Below are 23,905 nucleotides of genomic sequence, written 5' to 3' on the forward strand. Positions count from 1 at the left end.
TATTCCAGGAGCATAGCTAATGTTAGTTCATGAAATGTGACTGTCTGCATATCTACGATCTGATATTTTCTGAGTTCCATGGGGTCCTATGATTTACTTTTGCCAATCCACATGGAAGTATAAGCAGATTTTATCATAAAAAAAAACAACCCAAAAATAATTTCTTTGCCTATATGAAGAGGATCACTCCGGGCAATTGTAGCCGAGTTCCAATATGCACCATTAAAAAGGCTGCAAAAACCCAAAACACATAAGGCCGGGTTCAGACTGTTTTATCTCTCATCCAGCTGTGGGTTTTGTTTGAATACCCCAAAAACGGTATTCAAACCTATTCAACAGTGGGACCTTCACTGAGGCAAATGGAGTATCTGGATTGCACATACTCAAGAGATTGTTTACTATTGATTGGCCAAGGCTTGCGGTTTGGGTCCCATGCAGTGTCTACAGCGTCTACCTTGCATCAGAGATGCAGCGGTGAACTCCAACTTCATGCGACTGATAAATAATTTAGGTGGTTACTAACTTCTAAAGGGGTTATCCTGGTCTTAAAAACTGATGGCCTATCATCAGGATAGGCCATCAATAGCTGATTGAGGGGGTTTACCAGACCGGAGCCTGCAGATCAGCTGGTTGAAGTTTGCCCGAGCACCACAGCTACTTCAATGTCCTGAGTACGAACTGGATCCTTCTCAAACGTCCACCATAAAATTATATATAATATGCGACACATTCAGAGTACTGTAGGCTTGATCTATTCAAGTGAATGGGAATAGCCTATAATATTCAAAATGGCCACAATAAAAATACTGTGTTCGGAGTATAAACCTGATCTAATCGGATTTAAGGTAGACCTGTCATTTCTTCTGGCATATCTTTTAGTAAATTCAACAATTCTGGAGCATCTTTTCTTATAACTCTACATTGTGCCGTCATGCTGTTATTTCTCCCTGAAATTGAGTAAATGGTCAACTGGGTGCTACCATTTACAGGGTCTCCCAGCTCTTGCTCACACTGTTCAATCAGTGCTGAGAGTAACAAAGGGACACCTTTTTGTCAAGGGGAATGGTGACACAGTTGTCAATTTATTCATAAATTTCTAAAGGGAATAATAGGAACTGTACAATGCGGAGCTCTAAGAAAAGATGCTGCAGAATTGGTACTTTACGGGGAATACGGGTACTCACTAAGACGTGTCGGCACAGGTGACGGATCCTCTTCCAGCGTTGAAGCAGCTCCAGTTAGATGAGCGCTGTTGCCTGTGACTCAGCTGATTAGATATTGATGGCTAATTTTAAGGATAGACCTTCAATTTTTAAAACCTGTATGTTAGCTATTTAGTCTTTCACGACCCAAAAGGCCCCCTCCCTCCATGTTTTTCGGTTTTGCACGGCTTCTTTCAGTTGTGTGGTATCCATGCCAGTATCCGCTTTCACAGTATCAGCCATCGCGCTCTTTGGCGGCCGGGTCGTCTTTTGCCACTGATCTGTCTAAGCATTATAGATTTTTCTAGCGACTCTGCTCGCATTACACGGCCAAAATACGTGAGCCTGAGTACGGTCATCTTGGCCTTCAATGATATATCGGGTTTAATACAATTCAGGACTCTTCTGTTTGTTACTCTCGCCGTCCACGGCACGTTTTGCCTAAAACCATGCGGCCATTGGCAATGAACAGTCGGTAGCCACTTAAATCCCTTCTGAATCGCACCTCAGAGCTTGTGGTCGCCTCTTAGATTTGCGTGGGAAGTAACCTTACCATAAACTTTTCCACCATTTATTTTTTCACGCTTTTGATGGGCCAGCAGTACTAGGAAATGTAAAGTATTTCCATGAATCCATGCTCTTCAGTAGAATTGTAACCTCTTTGTTGCGTGACAGCAGATGACTAATGACCATGACAGCTGGACATGGCCTTAAAAGACTGCGGTGTCAGTCCTGCTCGCCCAGCTGGTACACACGTGAACAGGACCCCGCAGTGCATCGGTGCGTGCTGTAACAAGCCTCTTGTTTGGCATCACTTTCGCTTAAATACCTTTTGTAATACTGACCTAATTCTTCTGGTCGTAGTTAACCGGACTTTCCCCTTTTAGAAGGCAACAGAACAACTTGGAGACTCGAGATCTTTTTATATATCCTGTCTTTTACAAGATCTTGGTAACTTTCAGCCAATGCAACTAAACTTGGCAAAGCTGTAGGATTGATGTATGAACAGTTACTGATTGTGAAAAGGAAAATTACAGCCCCCAAATGTCCAAACTTGGTCAAGTGTCAAAATGTTACCTAATGAAGAAAGTTCTCGAATGGGGGTCTATCTGATGGGGCGTAGAAGCAGCGGTGGTCTTGATGAGACAACCCTTTAAGGCCTCATTTCTCTGTAGTTGTCGCTAATGATTTATTCTCCAGGACACATTAGTCACCGTGATGTCACATGTTCCTGCTCCTAGGAGAAGCATAAAGGAACTGCGTCTATAAACAAGTTTGTTGGCATTGGTGTAAGAGCTGCATGTGAGTTTGTACAGGCAGCGCTATATAAACAGTTTATCTCTGCATGTCTCTAAGGACCGGCTGGAGTAAATCCACAAGCAGTTTACCTGCGGTCAGCACAAGCCTATTGCCTGTTCATTGTTCTATAGTGTCTTCTGGTAAGTATGTGGTCCGGACAAAAACCATTTCAACCAGGCCACACATAGCGAGTTACATTTAGCTATTTTTCTTGCAATTATCAGAAGGTGCAGCAAAGCATCGTAATTTCTGCAGAGCTGCCGCTTTGTTCCCCTCCCCACCCCGCCCTCCCATAACTTTTTTTTATTTCTTGTCATTGTAGCTGTATGACACCTTGTATTTTGTGGGATGAGTTTTAGTTTTTATAGGAACTATTTTTCAGGTACACTTAGTGTATTGAGTAACTTTTTATTCATTTTTTTGTGACAACACTATTTACAGAGATTTTATTCTGTTTTACCACTTTTGCACAATATAACACTTATTGAAAAAAAAAAAAGTGGCGCTTCTTTCCAAGACCAGAGCTTTCTTATTTTCTATACACAGAGCTGTATAAGGGCTTGCTTTTATGGTTCAAATAAATTTTATTGAGAACGAATCTGTCGGCATTTTGATTGCAATTTTTGGTTACTTCACAAATTTTAAGAGAAAACACTTAAGAGACAATTGCATGAAAAACAACTTTAAAGTCCATTGTACGTAAGGAAGGCTAGCAAGAGGGAGAGGGAGAGGTTTTCGCGGAGAAATGGAGTCGCGCTGTGGGAGTTAATCTGGTGGCAGAAAAGTTGTGTCGATGTAGTGATGCGCCCTTTCGCCGTCTCTCCTCTCTGCCTTCGTTTGGGATACGAGACTGGATAACCCGTCTCGATCTGAAGCGGGGTTCTAGTATGAGCTTCTCCTTTGCTGCCGACACAAACTTTACTTTGTCTAAGACGCATACATGGGTAGTGGGTAAAGGGGGTGGAGGGTAGATAGGGGGTGGGAAGAGTGAGGGAAGGGGAGAGGGAGAGGGGAGAAGTAGAGATGATTGAAAATGAGCGAGTCTGTGGGAGGCACCCTCTAGGCACCAGTCCAGCAGATAGGTTAGTCAATTGAGCCATGAGCTATCCAATTTTTGAGGTTGTCGGATCCCCTAAACGCAACCCACAGTTGCCATGTCCTGTGGTGAGCTTCCCACAGTTAGGGGTCGTCTGCTCCCAGCTCATCGAACCTCATGAGGGTATGTAGTTCCTCCACCCACATACCCCTAGTTGGGGTGTTAAGGGCTTGCTTTTTATGCAACAACTGTATCCTTCATTGGTACCATCTTGAGGTATATACATTTTTTTTTATTCCCGTTTTGCTGAATTTAGCATGATTGATAAATGAAATCTTTTATAGTGCTGGCTATCATGGTTGTAGCAATAACAATTATACGTAGTTTTTTTTCTTATGTTTTTTAAATATTTAAAGCCTTGTGTAAAGGCAATAAACTTTTTTACTTGTTTTTTAATTCTTCTGTAAACATTTAGATCGCATGGCCAGTAATGGTTGTGGCATCTGCAGGGTTAAATAGTAATGGAGGAGTGATTAGATGAGCAAATCCACAGTTTTTCCCTGCTTTTCTGGGAAACCATAAGTGACAATCCAAGCAAATATACTCTTTGATTGATGTGGAGTGAAAACATGAACATAAAGTCATGTCACCCCCTTCCCTGGGACATGGAAATATGCAGAAGATTTGCAATCTCCTCAGCTGCAGACTTGTGCCTCTCGCTGTCCTGCTCTGCTTTGCACTACACACTGAAAAATGATAGCTGCAAATCTAGTTGTCCCGATTGCACTTCAAATGACTAACTTCTGTTCTGTAAGGACTAAAGTGCTGCTTGGCTTTAAAATGACACCAACACCAAGTCTATAGCTCTGATCGAACCAGAGCTACAGCCCTTAGAAATGGAACAAAATTGCAAAACTGTAATGTCCTTTTCCAGCAGAATGAGCTGAGCTCATCCAAAACTTGTGTGTGTGTGTGAAGAGGAGGAGGGGGGGGGGGGGGGGAGAAAGAAATCATATGGGCTTGTAAAACTGCAACTTGTGGTCTTTATATGCATTGTCAAAGATAAGACTATTGGTAGTGATTTCTAAAGATATACACTGACCACAGTGTCCAGTGATTCCTGTGCTGTACTCATGATGTCATGTTGGTAACGTATACCCACAGTCACATTATTTACATGTGACAAAAAGGGGTTTTCAGCAAAAAACAATGCCAGAGTTTCCTGCAAATGAAATGTGTAGCTGCACTTAAACCCTAGCTGTGACAATACAGTGCAATCAAAAATGTGGCAACAGCACTCCTACACATTTTAAATATCAAGCCAAATGGGTTAAAACAACCAAATGGTACTTCCCTGCTCTCAGCGCTGCAGCCTCGCAATTCACCTGGTCTCTGGCTGTAGAAGTCAGGTTACCACCGCCTGCTTATCAGGGGCCATAGCATCACAGTTCAGTACCACTGGCAGCATGATGCACAGGATGTGAGGGGTGGTGACACTGTGGCCTCTGATTGTCAGGCGGTGGTCACCTGACTTTAGCTGTCAACAGACTCGGTGAATCGCAGGACTGCAGCGCTGAGTCCAGGTAAGTACCATTTATTTAAACCCATTTGGCTTAACCGCTTCAATATCTGAATAAAATTGCATAATTGTTACATGTATGCATGTGTATCTATCCATCTCCTCCTTTCGGACAGGCTTAAAATATAAGCCCTATCCCAAAAATAAGCCTTTGTTACACTACATAAAAAAAAATGCATGGACCATCAGGCTGGTCCAGGTCCCTCCTGCTCTCTAAAGGTTTAGCACAGTTGCCGCAGTCCTCAGCCGCTTATACAACATTAAGGGGGTTGTCCCGCGCCGAAACGGGTTTTTTTTTTTTTTTCAATAGCCCCCCCCCCCGTTCGGCGCGAGACAAACCCGATGCAGGTGCTGAAAAAAAAATCCGGATAGTACTTACCAGAATCCCCGCGCTCCGGTGACTTCTTACTTACCTTGCGAAGATGGCCGCCGGGATCTTCACCCTCGGTGGACCGCAGGGCTTCTGTGCGGTCCATTGCCGATTCCAGCCTCCTGATTGGCTGGAATCGGCACACATGACAGGGCGGAGCTACGAGGAGCGGCTCTCCAGCACGAGCAGCCCCATTCAACATGGAGAAGACCGGACTGCGCAAGCGCGTCTAATCGGGCGATTAGACGCTGAAAATTAGACGGCACCATGGAGACGGGGACGCTAGCAACGGAACAGGTAAGTGAATAACTTCTGTATGGCTCATAATTAATGCACGATGTATATTACAAAGTGCATTAATATGGCCATACAGAAGTGTATACCCCAACTTTGTTTAGTGGGACAACCCCTTTAATTCCACCTCCAGGAAGCAATATGGAGGGGAGGTGTGATCGGGAGGGGGACACCAAGAGAGGGTTGATTGGCAGAGGGGGTGCATTTTGAAATACTGCTGCATCGGAAACCTCAATCGGTAGTAGTGCGTCTTGTCTCCACCAGAAGTATGGGTGGAGACATGCTTTAGCCTGGTTGACATGCAGGTGACGCCCACAGGTGCTGATTTGATGCTGGATGCTTTTTCAGGCTGGCCTCCCTGCTCTGCTGCGGACCTGCAGAGACACATATAGGTCTCTTTTAGTACTGTCCTGACACCACTGTCACTGTCCCCAGCAGTCTTCTCTCTTCACTTCCTCCTGCATTGCCCCTGTTGCCCCCGGCGGCCTCCCATGTCACCTCCCGGCAGCACTGTCGCTGTCCTCATGGCCCTACCATCGGTGGCCCTGGTCCGGCGGCCAGTGTCTCTGGCATCGGCCTCACATCTGTTGTCCTGGCACGGCTCTCACTGTCTCAGCCACCCGCACTTCTTCCTTATCGCGCCGTTGTTCCTTGTGCTCACCCGCATACTGCGCTGTCAATCTCGGCTACAGGTGGGGCATCTGCAACATCCGTCTCCCTCTGGCCCGCTGCGGCTGCTCATGCTGTTGCCTGTCTAGCTGGTGAAGCCGGCTCCATCAGTCCCACCACTGTAACCCTCTCCCTAACCATCCAGGCACGGGAAACCTAAGTTTCAGCTCTGCTACCCCTGTCACCACCCTAGCCAATCAGGAGTTTGGGGACGTAAAGAAGGTGGATAAAGTAATTCAGTATGTCTCCACCCATACTTATGGAGGAGACAAGATGCACCAGTACCACCTCAAGTTTTCGAGGCCTCGTGGAATAGATGTTTAACATTAGTCCTGCAGTTGCTTTACCGCTAATGAAATGCGCTTTATTTTCCATTTTGAACTCAATTAGTTGCTAATCCAATCATTTTACCATAGACTAGACCAGTCATAAATAGAATGTCGTTTATAATGGGATTAGTACAGTCATAATCTTCAACCAGAAAGAGATTGTCTGTGAATGACTTCAATCATTTTATTCAACTTTTTTCATCTTTAGTCTTTTTGACGGCGAAAACGGAGCTGGGAAACGCAATATCTGACTCTTGTGAAGCGCGAATGTCCCGGCCTGAATGTAAACACAGCAGCCCGAACATTACCCCTCGGTTCTCACTCTGTTTGGGTATCTTGGGCTTCTTGAGCGAGCAGGAGAAAACCTGCTTATGTCTGACTTTTCTCTCAAACCTGTTTACTTTGGACATGACAGACCGCTGGCTGGGCCTATTTATAATGCTGTCCTTTTGACCCGTCCCTGGAGACCCGCGGTGAGCCGCCTCTATTAGGGCCAAAATAAATATTTATGCATTCTATGGCTTTGCCTTTTGTTATGTGGCAAACACATGAAGGGTATCTGGTAATATTTGGGGTTCGGGGGTCATGCTGAATTCATTAGATTCCTCAATGAAACTAGTTGTGTAATTGGATGAAAAACTCTTCAAATGTGACAAGGCCAAGGCGACAGAGCCGCTCCGTCCTCCTGAGAATATAGTTGTCTTGCATCCTACTTACTATAATCGTAAAGACCCGCCGGCTCTCCTGACATGCCTGTTCTAGTAAATGACTCTGGATCATCGTTTTATATAACTCTGCATTGTGCAGTTCCTCTGTTGTTCCTCCTGGAAATTTATGAATAACTAGTAGAAAGCCTGTCCTAGGAAGGTGACCTCAATCTATATACTATGTCCCCCAAATATCTTTATCTGTTTAGTCGGTTCTGGTGTGTGTGTGTATTATCAATCTATGCATGCTGAGGAAAATAGGAGTAATACTTATAATATGAAGTCAGCTATTTCGAGGACTCAAAATACTCAAGACCCACCAATGTGGAGGACCCTTTGTGTGTGGGCCCAATGTCCTACTTCTGTAAACGGTGGCAGAATTTTTTCCAAAAACTCTGCAGCCTTTTTTTTCTTTTTGAAGTTGGGGGATTTTTTTTCTTCAAGTTAGTAGATAACTTGTTGATTGGTGGAGGTTTCACTCCTGAGACCCTTGCAGATCTTGAGAACAGAGATCCCGTCCTTCTCACTGCGGAATAGTCTTGATAACACGCTACATCAGGTTGTATTTACAAGGGTGAGTGCAATATCTGTCCAAGAAACTGCATTTGCAAATTAATGGGGGGTGGGGTTCCTGCAATGCATTTTGCAAGAAGAACTCGCCAATTCACTGCACATGTGTGAAAATCGCATGTTTTAATAGTAAAAATGGAAGATCACATGCGCATGAAACTCACATTTAAATGCAAGTGCAATGTAATTTTTTCCCATAGGACCATTGTCTGAGAGAAATTGCACGTTTGAAATTACTGTTTTCCCAGACCGAGCCCAGTAACATCAGTGTCTATAATAGTCTTTCCCTGAAAATAAGACGCTGTCTTATATTCATTTTTGCCCCAAAAGATGCACAGTGTCTAAAAAAAAAAAAAACAAGACAAAAAACAAACAGGGTAAGGCTTATTTTCTGGGTAGATTTTTACTATTGGGGAAACACGGTATGTCACTTTAATTAAAGTTGACTTTTGGACATCTTCTGACATACATTAAGGTTAGATCCTGCATTCTTCTTATAGTCCTTTTTATTTCAATAGCAGAACTTTGGATTGACCTGTCAAAAAAAAATCTCTAAAACAGATACTTTATATGTAAAATGGTAAGCTTCCAAAGCTGCCAATAGAGATGAGCTACAAGACGGACTTCTTCAGCCAAGGGACCTTCAGTTGGTGAACCCAAGCCAATATCCACACCATACCTGACTTTTCAGTCCATCTTGGCTTATTTCCTGGCTAGACTACTTCTGGTTCCCCCCGTGCAGTAAAGTAGTGGTAGAAGACACAGCAGGGTCCAATAGGTAGAAAATCGCTGACCATTTGTTATATTATCATATGTAGATCTCATGTCCATGGCTAGCTTTAGGCTGGGTTCACACGGGACGGATTTGCTACGGAATTTCCGTGCGGATTGTCCGCATGCGGCTCCTTATCCCGGAATTAGCCAGCAAAGTGGACGAGATTTTGCAAAAATCTTGTCCTTCCATTGTGGCCAATCTGATGCGTACAAACGGTGTGCAAATGGGCATGCGGCACGGAAATTACGCAGCATGTCAATTCTTGTTTGTTTGGGGTTTTGTTTTGTTTTCTGCAGCTGCGGTTTTGCAGCGACATTTTTGCAGATTTTTGGTGTGGCGAGAATTCCGCTGGAAATCCATCCTATGTGAATCCAGCCTTAGTGAAGACAGTTTTTGCCTAAATCAAACACCCATTTTCAGGACCTTCATCCAAGGATGCAAATACTTTATTACGATCACAGTGATTTTTTTATGGAACATCTGTGCACCCCCCCCCCCCCCCCCTCTCCCAGACCCCCATTAGTTTACTGTTCCCATGCTGAATTTCTCTTTACCCCCCCTAAAAAAGTGGAAGGTGAGGCTTGTTTCTGGCATCTTAGGAGAAAAAGGAGGCTCAGTAGTGGTCAACAGAATAGTGTATTTGGTTTTGAGTTTATGGTTTACTTGGCTGTTTCCATATATTCCATAAACTATTGTGGAAAGTTCTTGTGCATGTTTGCCAACTTTCTGCCCCTCTTTTTCCATGTGGTTGCTACTCAGATGTGTACAATGGAGGGCATGGGGGCCTGGTTCTCAGTTGTTAGATGCTTACTGATATAACACTTATGCCATATCCTATAGGTACACCATAGGTATTTACGGCTGAATATTCTTTTTAGCGTTTCTCTTGGCCCCAATGGAATTGTTTGTGGCATTTCCTCTGTGTCCGTTCATTGAAAGGAGCCTAAAAACTCAATGTTTCCCAACAGTGTTATTACAGAAGTAAAGATACAGCTCCGCTTGTCCTGGAGAATCCTTGTGGTTTATGGATTAGCATGGATTCACCGAGATGAATGGTTCTCTGTAGAGAAGAATGCCTATACGTGTTCCTAGCTGCCCCATAATTACCCACATTATGCCAAGGTGCTGCCAGTGAGGAAGGTAATGAGAATGAATGATCATAAGTAGAGGAATTATGGAGTAATTCATGCTCACATGTTGCAGAAAATGTCCAATTTGCGCAGTTTCCATAGCCCCATTCACTTCAATTCACGTAAACTGCTCTGGACTGAAGCGCTTGGCTGTCTCCGACCATCTCATTCCGTGGCTCATACTGTAAATGCGATGGATTTTCCGTGCCCATATTGTCAACGTAGTCCATCAACATCATAAAGAATAGGAGGCGCTGCTTGGAATGATTGACAGCTATTCTTGAGTAATTCCTAACTTCGGGCGGGCCTTTATAAACTATTTTTTGGTGTCCCCTCTGTTCCTGGGCTGCTCCCTACATGTACAATGTAGTAGTCTTCAGTATAGAATGTAACTTCTTAAATGTAATCGGGAAGGAAGAAAGGGAAGAATGTGACTAAAGTGGCGGAGCTCCTTCAGACCGGGATATGTTTTTAAGGAGCTTGCAGACAAGCTGACTTGGCTCTGAAAACTGTACATGGCGACGTGTGCAAAATGACATCACCTTCATTCTGAAATCCTTAGTAAGGTATCCACTCACAAAGCAGCACAGATTACACAAAGGTACATGCAGTTTCAATCAAAAGGACATCAATCCTAGCATTTGCTGGGCAGAACATATGGCGCCTGGGGAGCGAGGGCCAAGATCAGGTTTGCTGCATCCATTATTTGAACCTGTGCAAGTGGAACCCCATAAAACATAACCTATTAATAAATTATTGAAAATAACGAGCTGATATATCAAGAAATTAATATCCAAAATACAAAATTGTTTCTCCTGTTCTGAACCCAAAACACTATCTTGAAGGAAGGAAAAACCACATGCAACTTGTGCAATTAGACATGAAGGATCCAGTATCTGATCCCAATTGATATCCCAAAACTGAGGGACAGAAAAAGTAAATCTGTATTATGTATGATAATTATGAATTGTTCATTTTACCAAGAAAAAGCCCAGAGAGACTGAAATAACCAAAATTTACTCCGAGTTGCAGGCTATAGGGAGAACAAGTGTGGCTCCTGTAAATAACTCAATAGATCAGGATTAAGGGCGGCTTCACATGTGCGAGTAAGCTTGTCTCAATCAACGTCTTTGCACAGTGAACGAGGTTTGGTGGGGTAGGTTTGTCTAAGCATACTACTATAACTAATGCACACGCAGAGCTGGTTAATACGTGCGTGCGAGACGCCTTCTGTGGATTAAAAGACTATTTAGCCCAATGAGGTCTAGATGTGTCCGTTTTTTTTATTTAAGTGTATTGAGCACTTGCATGCATTGACTGTATATGTGAACCTCCCATAGACTTTTATGGGGCCCTTGGTGCGTAAATACACCCGAAAATAGAGCAGGTTCTATTATTTTTTTTCATGCATGCAAGAAATGTGTGCGCAAAACATGCACATGAGAACAGATCCATTGACATCAATGGGTTCTGTTTGCACATTGCGTGCGTATATCTAATGCACGCAAATACGGTCCTGCGAAGAAGCTCTAATACTGAAAGTGGAAAAACAGCCCCCTCAATCTATCCCTATCTGCCTCAACGAGTTTCTACTGCCCAGATTGATGGCTGTCATCAGGAGTGAAGCAGGGCTATACTAATTAACCACTTCGGAAGAGTCGGTGATACGGGGATTATTCTGATTGCCAGATTGGAGTCAAATTGGCTTCTACCACATTGTTTGTTTTTTTTGCCTTCCTCTGGTTAACATTGGGGGGTAATAGGCTGAACTCGATGGACATACGAGGTATGTCTTTTCTTTTTGGCCTTACATACTATGTTATTAAATCGTGGAGCTACAATGTGGGGAAGCCCTAATAAAATAGCCGGTGGCTCAGCCCGGATGGTAGGCTGGCGGCACTTAAGGGTGTTCCCGATGACATAGTCAATAATCTGGGCAATAGAGTCCTCATCATATTCAGGTTTTCACATTTGAGCTTGCTGTATGGCTTGATAATTGATTTGTTTTTTGTTCTTTTGTAGATATCTTCGCGAACCATTCACTTCCAATGGAGCATATTCAAGGAGCATGGATGAAGATCAGCAATGGATTTGGTTTTAAGGACTCTGTCTTTGATGGCTCCAACTGCATGTCACCAACCATCATGCAACAGTTTGCATACCAGCGGCGAGCGTCTGATGACGGGAAGCTTGGTGATCCCTCAAAGGCAAGCAGTACTATCAGAGTCTACCTACCCAATAAGCAGAGAACTGTTGTAAGTACCAATTTATCATGTTTTTTTTTTTTTATATATAGCTATAAAATATAGTAAATGATATTAAAAGTTCTGTCTCGTAAAAAAATAATTGCTGGTCTATAAGCTTTATTGGGGCAAATGGACATCACAGAAAGAGAACTTCCCTCCCACTTGAGACTTCCCTCTGCAAGGATTGGTTGTGGCTTCCCTGGGCAAAATCTGTTTGCTGGAAATGGTTCCTTTTTAAAGGAGTTGTAAACTTTTATTGGCTAGTCTTAGTTGACCGGCGAGGGTCCACCATGTGGGCCCCCTGTTGATCAACTAAGATTAGCAAATTTTTGCAGAAAGCAAAGGATCAGCTTAGTTGATTGGCAGGGGGTCCCAGGTAATAGATCCTTAGGGATCTACTAATGAGTGGCCTATCATAAGAATAAGCCATCAATGGTTTACAACTGGACAGCCTCTTTTGAGGCCTAAGCTTTTGATAGATACATTTTAGGCATTAATAGTTTATTTTAATTGACAATCAATTGATTTAGTGCTTCATTAAATAAATTGAAAGTTAAAATTTCAGCTCTGAGCAGTTCAGTTTTGCTTCGTTTTTTGTCATCTTGTGCCACACTACCGGCTTAAACATGTGCCAGGATACCATCTGCTCATTTCCAGGCCCGTTTAACTAAAAGATAATTGCTCAAACAACAGTTTGAGTGACAGTTTTGAGCTATCATCTTTGCAAAACTCAAAGTAGCTAATTAGCTACTTAAGAGTTAATGCAGGTGGAGCGGAATACCACAGCCATGGCTCAGAGAACAATGCAGCTGTTTTGTATATGCTACCAGCTGAAAGAATACAATCAGTGCCGCCCGCTGAGAAAATCAGTGTGCAGCGTTGATAACAGTGCACGTAAAGTGCATTTTGAGCGAATTTTGAGTGATTAACATTTTAAATGGCTTTTACATTTAGTTTTTGTATTTCCTACTTGTCCTGACTTGTATTGTAGCCGGAATAACAGATGGCATGAGGTTATGGCCACTGTGTTACTGAAACCTCGAGCTATTGATTAATAGGTTCAAACCTTCTTTTTTTTTTTTTTGCATTATTACACACAAAAATAGGATTTAATTTTACATAAATGTTACCCCATCTTTATTTTTCCAGGCAGGAAAGGGAGGGGATAAACATTATTTAGGTTATGTCCACATGTAGCGTAAACGCTGAAATTTTGCGCAACAAATAAACAGCGTTTTAAGTATAAGCCGTGCAGACGATATTTAAAAAAAAAATCTGAAAAACGTGGCTTGGAGAGTCAGAATTGACACATTGTGGTGATTTTTGGATTTCACTTGGAAGGACGTGAAATCCATGTCAAAAGCCGCATTTAACACGTGGATTGTGACTTGGCTCTGCACAGAAATCTGCTACTTCTGTTGTAAACCCGTGTCATTGATTTTTTTTTAGCATGTACCATATGGCCTTTATGGCCATAGAAAGCTGATGTTTATTCCCTAGTCTAAAAACATTAGCTTTACACAGACTAAAACTTCCATATTTTTCGTTCTATAAAACGCAGCGGACTATAGGACGCACCCCTATTTTAGACCCGGAAAATAGGGAAAAAATATTTTGAACTCGCCTAGGGACAGCGCAGGGTTAGTGCCGGGTGACGGAGCAGAAGAAGCAGCAGAGGTCTGAAACACCGGAGCTCCATGTCACAGCGGCCGTTCAGTGAAGGGAAAACGACGTATGGTGGAGGCGGGGAGCAGCAGCAGTTCCCGCCGGTGCTCATCACCAATCAGCGGTACGTATGGGCGGCAGTGGGGAGGAGAGAAAACTTAACCAATCCCACATTTGGTCATGCAGCCTTGAGTTTAACGTGCGGTTGCGCTAACTAAATCGCGGTCACGCAAAAAAATGGCGATCGCAATGAATTTCGTCTCATTCGCTCTATAAGACCCAGCAACCTTTTTCCCAACTGCTTTGGAGGGAAAAAAAAGTGCATCTCGTAGAGCGAAAAATACGGTATTTTTTATTCCACTATTTTATAGAAGGGACCAAGTCCAACATCCAGCCAATAGCATTCTAGCTACCAATAGGGGATTCTCAATATGGGGCATATTTTTGGGATGTTGTCAATTTAGATAAATAACTTTAAAATATGTAATCTTGGATCTGGGGGAGCCTGGATATTGTAGATTTCCTTCAGGGATTAGGTCACTCCCTCTCATAACAAAGCATTTGCCCAATCGGCCTTGGGGCCCAATCATTTTGGGTAGTTTGACTGTTTCCTACCAATATAGTAAAGAAAGGTGGCTCAGTAATAGTCTCTGGCTACACAGATGTTGTGCAGTACTGTAACTATGACTTAGGAACACTAAAGGAATCAGTTCATGGAGTTGCCTGAGGCCCAATGTCCACGGAACGCGCAGGTTTTCAATGCGTATATCTACAGTGGATGCACTGCGGATCATCTTGATTTTTTAATGGCTTGCAGGTGATTGTGGATTGTGTGTTTTCATCTATATGGGAGATGAATGGAGCCACATCTGCATGGGATACGTGATAAAATGGTGCTTGTCCTGAGAGAGATTTCTAAGTCTTTCAGAATTATTTTTTTATTAATTTTTTCAGTTTAAAATGAGCCGACTTATGTTCCAATATATATTTTACGTAACTCTGAGACTGTACACCAAACGACTGGAGGTTCACTTATGGAATACAGAGCTCCCCTCAATTTGAGTGCTTAAAGTTCAACATTCTTAACCGCTTTCACACTGCCTAGAAAACTGCACAAGATTTGTGCGTTACGAGACGCACAAATATGACCCCCCCCCATTCTTTTGAATGGGGTGATATGCATGAGCGATTGAAGCCCATGTGAAGGAGACCTTATACCTTTCTCTTCTGCAGTGATGGCTCCTGGATCATTACTGTTGTATTCCAGTATTTTCAGCATTGGAAACAGAACTATTGTTTCACTATGGGCAGTCAGACTGTAACGTCTCAGCATCATTACAAAAGCCTGTATTTCGTAATCCGCTCACATGAGACCAGCTGCCTGATGGGGTGATGTGTATCTATACTACATCAGTTTAAATCTGTATACAAGTATTTTCTGTTCAGATCTAAAGTGAAAATTTTACTGGATTTGCTTTCCTGTATGCAGTGCTTCAGATGGCCAATAAAATGGTCACCAATGCGACCAAGGGTTTGCAAATGGCAACTAGATTTTTCAGTCTGGTGGCCATTTGCGACCAGGCCCATCGTCACATCACTGATTCATAAATGAGCTGCTTCAGTATGTTGCAGTCATGCCTCCCACCAAGGCACACCTTCTCCCAGGGTCAGGACCAGCCCCAGAGGCACAGATGCCCAGCCTACAAGGAACTGGACAAAGAGATTTCTCTCCTTTCCCTCTGTCTCGTGAGTAACCAACTGTGCTACCAGAGGCTCCTTTTGGTTTTTTGAGGGTGAAATCTGCTATGGGTCCACACTGTTTCTGCTGTGTGTGACCTTACCCTTTAGATTATGTTCACACAGGGCGGAATTTGCTTTGGATTGTCCAGCAGATATACAACACAAAATCTGTGTCAAAATTTGCACCATTTGGTGCGGAATTCACCTCTCTCATTAGAAGACGTGGAATCTGCACCAAAATCAAGTTCTGTAATTGACTTGCTGCAAATCCAAATGTCTTGTCAATTTCCGCACAGGTTTTTTTCCACAGCATGTGGATATGTTGAAAAGCTCATCCACTTTGTTGCTACTCTAAATGCTGCAGATTTTCCGTGTGGGGAGTCTGCACAGAAAATTTGTGGTACACCTAAGATTTTACAAATGGAGACCAGCTTTTTTTTTTAATGCTGGTCGCCATTTGCAACTAGCCGTGCCATCACGTCGTGGAACTGTAATGAAAAGGAAGTTTTTCTTGCATCTAGCCGATGTACCACATGCAAGATGCATCATCTTAGTTGGCCTACCTTCTGATTAGCTCGCTGCCCGGCAAAACCTGGATTGAGAAAGATCAGCGGCTTGTGTAGGTGAGCAACTTGTATATGGAGTGGGGGTTGAGGAATAGAGATGAACGACCTGTATATGGACTGAGGTGGTGCTGGGTAGATGAGCTGTTAGGGAGGTTGAATATATAATTGTGCAGTATCAGCGGTGACTCAACTTTGACTTTGGCAACCAAAATCTTTTATTTGGCTTCTTAATTTTTCAGTTTAAGGGCCAATGGCTTCAAAGTATTTTTTTTAAAGCTTGAAGCCCTGTACATTGTGGAGTTTCTCTCATCATGGTGCTAACCTTTAGGTCCTTGCTTCACCACTGAAATTTTTGCCCCATCAATTTTGTCTCGCACCAGTCTCTGTAATATATGCACCAACAAGATTTGACAATCGTACAGCTGTTAAAAAATATTTGTGCTCCGCCACCTCGTTAGAAAATAGGGTGGTGAGCTGTTCAGTATTGTAGAGTCTTGTGGGGCGCAGAGTGCTAAGGCAGCAGAATGCAGCTCTCGCTCACGACTTGAAGGTTTAGTTCAATCCCTGCATGGTTCAGATAGCCGGCTCAAGGTCAACTCAGCCTTCCATTCCCAGGTCGGTAAAATGAGCACCCAGCTTGGTGGGGGGTAATAAATTACTTGAACCCGCTGTGGAATAAGTTAGCGCTATACAAAAAAACAAGATTTATTTATTTTTGTCTTATAGCCTATTAGCGTGGATAATGTCATTTGTCACAAAGGTGCGGAGTTGCACTGTCACTGGGAAAATGAGACCCCAAGATACACAAATCATTAGTCATAAGCGGACTAGATCTGGCTTATTGGAATTGCCCTTCCAACTTGCACAATCTGACTTATAGGGGCCAGCACTGTGGTGTCTTCATGCCATCATCTTCCGAAAGCTGTAGTGCAAAAACTCTAGTGTGCAATAACCATCCTCATACCAATTTGTATTTGACATTTACCATGTTGATTTGTGGTCCAGGATTAGGACTTTGTGTTGCGCATGACTATAACCACAAAGGAAAACTGTATATGTGACAAGCACCAGGGCTGTGGAGTCAGTAAGCCAAACATTCCACTCCATGCCTATTTTTCCACACGGACTCCTTTCCAGATATCTAAGTTGCTATAGTTCTCAACATCAAGTTTACTTTAGTAAACTGTAACATCAGGCAAACGCACTGTTATTGTCATATCATATTTAAGCTTATTTTATTTAATTTTTAATTAAATATAATTTTTTAAAATTGAGGCCGGTGTTGGAGTATGTACACTTCTTCCTACTACAGCCGAAACGGACTTCACAGCCTTGGCAAGCCCTCTAAGGGCTGTTTAACATGGACTAATAGCAACATTTAATAAGTACCGATCATCCAGATCGACGCTCGTTTATACGATCGTTGATCCTCTATTTTGTTTAAGTGCTCTGCACTTTTTGGGGGAGGCCACTTTTATTACGTGAAGTGTAGTGACGGCCACTCTCTTACCTGGTACTTTATTCGAGAAATTGCTCTGATCCTGGCCGCCGGTTCATCATGTGACCACTATACGGAGCTCCAGTGCTCTACTGCCTGGAATTAATACTTTCAGGCAGCATAGCATTGGAGTCCAATGTAGCGGTCACATGATAAACAGGTGGCTGTGACAGGAGCGGTAGGCGTCTCCAGCACTGCTTGTCATGGGTTACAAGTGTGCCCGTCCCGCCTCCCATCCACTCACCCCCCTGCCCACCAAAATAAATAAGAAATCCATATTTGTTGTCAGCAGATTATCATTTCACAAAGGGCGATGTGCAGCCAAAAAATATTTTTGGGGCTGCACAAATTGCATTGGACGTTGTTATATTTGAGGCAACACTCTGGGCCAAAGTGAACCAGTCATCACCTTTGGAGCCCCGACATTATAGAGATTAACCCTTTCCAATCCAGTGTTGGACCTCGTCTGACATGGGAGCTATGCAGGGAAATCTCAATGTCGGGCGATGTCCAACACATGTTTCTAACACTATGCAAAAGAGAGGTCCGTCATTTTAGCTGCTTCTGTATAGTGTATATTGCACTTTTCAGACGAGAGGTCAGTCACCGCAGTTCGCCGCCACATACTGTAATATACATGGATCTATAGTTATAATTAGAGATGAGCGAACGTACTCGTTTCGGGTGTTTTTGCACTCGAGCACCGCTTTTTCACTGACTACTCGGACGAAAAGATTTGGGGGGCGACGTGGTGGAGTGGGGGGGGTAGCGGTGGGGAACGGGGGAGCTCTCTCTCTCCCCACTCCCCTCTGCAACCCCCGGCGCCCCCCCCAAATCTTTTCGTCCGAGTAGTCAGTTACTCGGAAAACGCGGTGCTCGAGTGCAAAAACACCCGAAAAGAGTACGTTCGCTCATCTCTAGTTATAATATACATATGTGTAATAGACATATACATATAGTGTAATATATATATATTAAAGGGGTTGTCTCGCGAAATCAAGTGGGGTTATACACTTCTGTATGGCCATAATAATGCACTTTGTAATATACATCGTGCATTAATTATGAGCCATACAGAAGTTATTCACTTACCTGCTCCGTTGCTAGCGTCCTCGTCTCCATGGTTCCGTCTAAATTCGCTGGCAGCTTGCTTTTTTAGACGCGCTTGCGCAGTCCGGTCTTCTGCTCTCAGCACAAGCCGCTTCAGCCTGCTAGCCGTTACAGCTCTTCTGCGCATGCGCAGACGAGCTGTCACTTCTCGGGAGCGCGCTGGAGCGGCCATTCTGTACCATCCTCTCTTAGAGGAAGGTGCAGAAACTTGAGCTGCCCAGCCGCCCCGAGAAGCCGCCCAGCCGTCCCGAGAAGCCGCCCAGCTGTCCCGCCGTCCTGCCGCCCAGGTAAGTGATGGGCCGGGGGGGCTGCCGCTGGGCCGGGGGGGGGGGGGGGGGGGGGGCTGCAGCTGGGGGGGGGGGGGGGGGGGGCTGCAGCTGGGTCGGGGGGGGCCTTCGTCTGTTGTCAGGGGTCTAGCGCCGGTTACCTGCTGCCTGGCGGTGGGTGACTGTGTGCCGTGGTCGGCCGCGTTCAATCCAGGGGTCCGGTCGGCGGCTGCGGGGCGTCTGGTTGTCAGGGAGACACAGCTGGTAGCGTCTCGGGAGCACGCACGTCGGGCTACAGCAAGCGACGGGAAAAAAGCCGGCGGCCATCTTGGGAAAATTTTTATAAGTTGCTGAAACGCTTGAACTGTAAGTACAAACCAGCTAGAAAAGTCATTTACAGGGGGGCTTAGTAATGTATGCTTAATTAGGGGGACTGGGCAAAAAAAAAAATTCACTGCTTCCTCGAGACAACCCCTTTAACTCAAAACTTCAAAAAATTGCTTTAACAAAAATTATAATGTGTCATTTTTATGTTTCTGTTGAGTAATTCCAAGGAATTCACAATGCGTTTTCCCACCTAAAATAAAAGCTGGGGAGCGTGCAAGTGGTGGGAAATTGGATTGGAAAGAGTTAAAGGTGAGGAAGTGGGGAATTCGGGGAGCTGTGTTTCATACTTACCAGTGCCCTGTTTCTGCACTGTGTTCCCACAATAGTGGTGAGCCTCTCAGATGAGATAAATGGGCATGTGTCAAGTTTGCAGGGGCACTGCACAGAAATGGGGGCATCGGGTGAGTGTGAGACGCAGATCCCCGGGCTCCCTGCTCCCAGTGGACGTGAGACGCTCCCAACCCTATACCTTTTTTACCCCAATGATTTAGTTTTATGGTGCTCAAAGGTGATGATTAATTAAATTCTTACAGAAAACTGTAAAATTGCTGTCAAATGAAAGGAGCTTAAAAAAAAAGCTGAAATGACTATGTTAATCGTTCTATATTTTTCATTACACTGATACACAATTAGCCTGTGGTGGATTATTGGAGTTTGCTTTGTGGCGTTGGCACACGTCTCCTGCTTGATCCCTGTATTGGGTGTGAAATAATGATAGTGATTGTGGCGGATCATCCACTTGACTCACCTGTTGCGCTGCATTGCTGTGCAGATTCCGTCCATACATACGTAAATGATATATTGTATTGTTGTGGTGATGGTATGATACTGAGAATAGGAATTTCTTCTCCTCATTAACTTGCTGGACTATGATAAAGTAACTGCAGGAATGTAGATTTGGTCACACCCGGCCCAAGTACTAATACTTTCTTGGCTATTTTTGTTTACTGATAGTCTTCATCCAACTTCTTTGTTTCATGACAACCTTCAGTTTTATCAGGGTCCCTCTGACTGGGTCCAGAATGTCAGTAGATCTGACATTTCCTAAAATACTGCACCTGCATTATCGGAACAATTCAGGTGCCAACTGGAACAATTTTATATAATCTGGTTTATGGTAGTAATCATCCCATTGCCCCAGCAGATTCCGCATCACTTTACAAATCAGACTTTACATACAATAGTAAACTAATAAACAATTTGAACAACAGGATTGAGAGCCCTGCTCACAAGGGCTATCAATCTGTGAGGAAATAGGAGTCAGGATCCTGCTCACAAGAGCTTACAATCTATCAGGAAACGGGTGACACATGAGGTAGCAGTTCTTGACAGCCATCTTTTGTATAAATAGGGTAGTATACATAACTCTTCATGAAACGCTCACCAGATGATATTTGTATGTAGAGCATTGGGTTGTATATGGATACTGCTAGATGAAGGGATCAGGTTCTGAAGGAGAATATATAAGTGGGGTAGACCGAGTTAGATTAGGGAATGTGATAGACCTCCCTAAAGACATGTGGTGTTGGGACATTCTTAATATTGGTGAGTAACCCGATTGTCTTTGTAGCTCATTCCAGAGAAATGCTGTAGCTTCGGAAAAGTCTTTGAGATGAGAGCAGGAGGTTTGGATTATGGAAGAACTTGGTCTATGTTCATTACCAGTACAGAGAGCATGGATAGAGTGGTAGATGGAGATAAGGAAAGATATAATGCAGCTCCGTGGAGAGTTTAATGGATGAGATTAATAAGTTTAAATTGTATTCTAAAGGGTTTGGGTGGGGGGCACCAGTGCAGTAACTGGCACAGGGTGGGGGGGGGGGGGGGGAGCCACCGAAAGATGAGCTGGGCTGCTGCATTCAGAATAGGTTGGAGAATTTAGTGTGGAAAGATCAATTTAATTAGTTTTTACGACTTCTACAATAAAAAAAACCCAACAAATTCTGGAGATGTTTTTGAGGTGCAGGTGACATAAGCGTGCAAGTGATCAAATAGAAAGACACTAAAAAAAAAGATAAAACAAGAGTGTAAATTGTGACGCTTTTATAGCTGGAATATATTTTCGGCTACTATCCTAGGACTGTTTGTATTCATCATCCAGTCATGGCAGCATATAACTGGGTGACTGCACCAGATGTGTTATGGTGCTGTACTCTGCCCATTTTTTTCCTGTTACATATAAGCCTTCGATTCCGTTTTGTGTGGGTGCACGGGTAACAGAAGGCTCCTCCATCACTTTTGATGCTTGCTTCCTGGGATGTTACACCTGCTTCATTGGTAAGATTATGTGTCGGGGATTTCTTCTCTATAAATTCCTAGTCGATGTATATGGGTTGCCATTCCTCTTCTTCAGTTGTTAGGACATGTGCTATCTTAATTAGTGTTTGATGTCCACATAAAAACGGTTGTTAGTTATCCATTGTTTATTTTATGTTGAATTCATTTTTGTAGACAACCGCATAACAATTGTACAATTTAAGTGTTGGCTAAATGGGGGCATAGCAGGCCTGGGCACAGTAGAAAGTTGGCAGTTGATTTGGGCGGGATTGGTCTACTGTGTAGAGCCTCGTGTGGCGCAGAGTGTAAGCTCACGCCTACGACCTGAAGGTTGCAAGTTCCCCCCTGCATGATTCAGGTCGCCGGCTCAAGGTTGACTCAGCCTTCCATCCTTCCGAGGTCGGTAAAATGAGAACCCAGCTTGGTGGGGGGTAATAATTACCTGAAAGCGCTGCGGAATAAGTTGGCGCTATACAAATACCAAGATTTATTATTTACTGTACCGCTTATGGTAGATGTGGGGGGAAAAGATGTGGTAGGTTTGAGTTCAACAGGCACAATCCTTTCTTCCTGCAGACGATAAACCATGGCCAGAGGTATCTGGCAGCGACTTATTTTCCACTTACCTTTGGAGTAAGCCTGCACGCTTGGTCGAACAGAACTTGCAGGTTTAGTTGTGAGAGACCGTTATCTTGTAGGTGGCCAGCCTTCAGCAAAGTCGAGGTAACTGCTCAGAAAGATAAGAAAATGGTAATTGCACGAAGTAGGGTTAGCTCCACACAACTTGCGGAGGAGCCTTTTTGGTCTTGTCAACTGAGATTTTGTCCCAAGAAGTCCTATAGAATACATCTCTCTTTGTAGTGACATCAGTTAGGAGGTCCCTCTGATGTCACAGGGGTTATCCCACCAAAATAACTTACCACTTATTCACAGGATATGGGATAAATGTGATTGCCGGGGACCGACTGCTGTTAACCACAAGGGATCGCGAGAACCACGTGTATCGGGTGAATGAAGGCTCAGTGCACATGTGCCCACCACTCCTTTTCCTGTCTCTGGAGATCGCCAAGTAATGCGCTTGGTTATCCTATAGAAATGAATGAATAAACTGTAGTAGAAAAGAGGGATGGAGCTGACCCATTGGATGGATAGAATAAGTTCAGCGAGAAGGAGAGCTTATATTGGGAATATACCGCAAAGGGAAATGCTTTAATAACTTGGTCACAGGTGAAGCCAATCCAGATTCTTTGGTCACATAAGAAGGAAAAAAGTTCTGGGAGTAAGGTGCCACCCAAGAAACGTATAAATGTGCAGTAACGCTGGGTAATTGCTGGGATTGCCTGACTTCTCTGCCTTCAGGAAGATATGTCCAGGCTCTCCAAGTTTCACCTGACGTTTATTCCCAGCAATTACTAATGAAGAGGTTTCCATCTCGTCAAAACTTGTCAAACCGCTGGCATTAACTAATAAAAGCTGAGCTAACGTTACTGCGTATTTGTATATTTCTCAAATTGCACCTTACTCCCAGAATTCTTTTTTACTTGCGATCGAAGTAAATGCTCATGCCAGTGTAATTCTGTTGACTTTATCTGGGGTTCACTGTTCTCGTGACCTGGGGGGGGGGGGGGGGGGGGGCTGGCATAGCTTTGTAATCATGGTTCTGCTGACTTAGTTGTACCTCCTTCTAACCCAACACATAACGTATTATCTGATTAGTCTTCCGGGGCTCTGAATCTGTCAGATGAGCGGTATCCTCCACTGGCGGTCAATGGGTGACATAGTTTGCCAAGTCCACTGACGTTGCCCATAGAGGTCACATCCACTTAACAGAATCAATAGTCTCATACTTCGCAGACCCTGTTCTTAAAAACTTAGCGCTTGAGTGACGAAAGAAGTTTCAAGTCACTGATTTTATCTTATTAACTAGCAGTGTTGCACTCTCAGTGGATAAACATAGAGGTATGTTCACATCTCATCCATATGGTGCAGAAAAAAACTGCAGCATAGGTTAACCTGTTGTGTGGATTTTATGAGAGAAGTCTGCAGAAATTACACAGGGGTTTACATGTAGATTCCTTGTGGATCTGCTGAAAAATCCGCTATAGACACATCTGTTGTGGCCGTCCCCTAAGGCTAGGTTCAGACAGGACAGAATTTGCCGTGGTGTGTTCATAGCAGTGTGTTCATTGG

At 43.8% G+C, this 23,905-nt stretch overlaps 1 protein-coding gene across 4 annotated transcripts in view; it reads left to right on the forward strand.

The window, feature by feature from the left end:
- The window catches only part of RAF1 (Raf-1 proto-oncogene, serine/threonine kinase), an 83,399-nt gene that overhangs the window by 21,518 nt on the left and 37,976 nt on the right, over window positions 1–23,905 (forward strand). For all 4 annotated transcript variants that reach the window (XM_066596470.1, XM_066596472.1, XM_066596471.1 and 1 more), the window contains exon 2: window positions 11,983–12,215. In XM_066596470.1, coding sequence (XP_066452567.1) covers window positions 12,009–12,215 — 207 coding nt within the window. In that variant the 5' untranslated portion in view covers window positions 11,983–12,008. The remainder of the gene's footprint in view (window positions 1–11,982; window positions 12,216–23,905) is intronic.

Source organism: Eleutherodactylus coqui, chromosome 3, assembly GCF_035609145.1.
Source record: "Eleutherodactylus coqui strain aEleCoq1 chromosome 3, aEleCoq1.hap1, whole genome shotgun sequence".
NCBI lineage: Eukaryota > Metazoa > Chordata > Amphibia > Anura > Eleutherodactylidae > Eleutherodactylus > Eleutherodactylus coqui.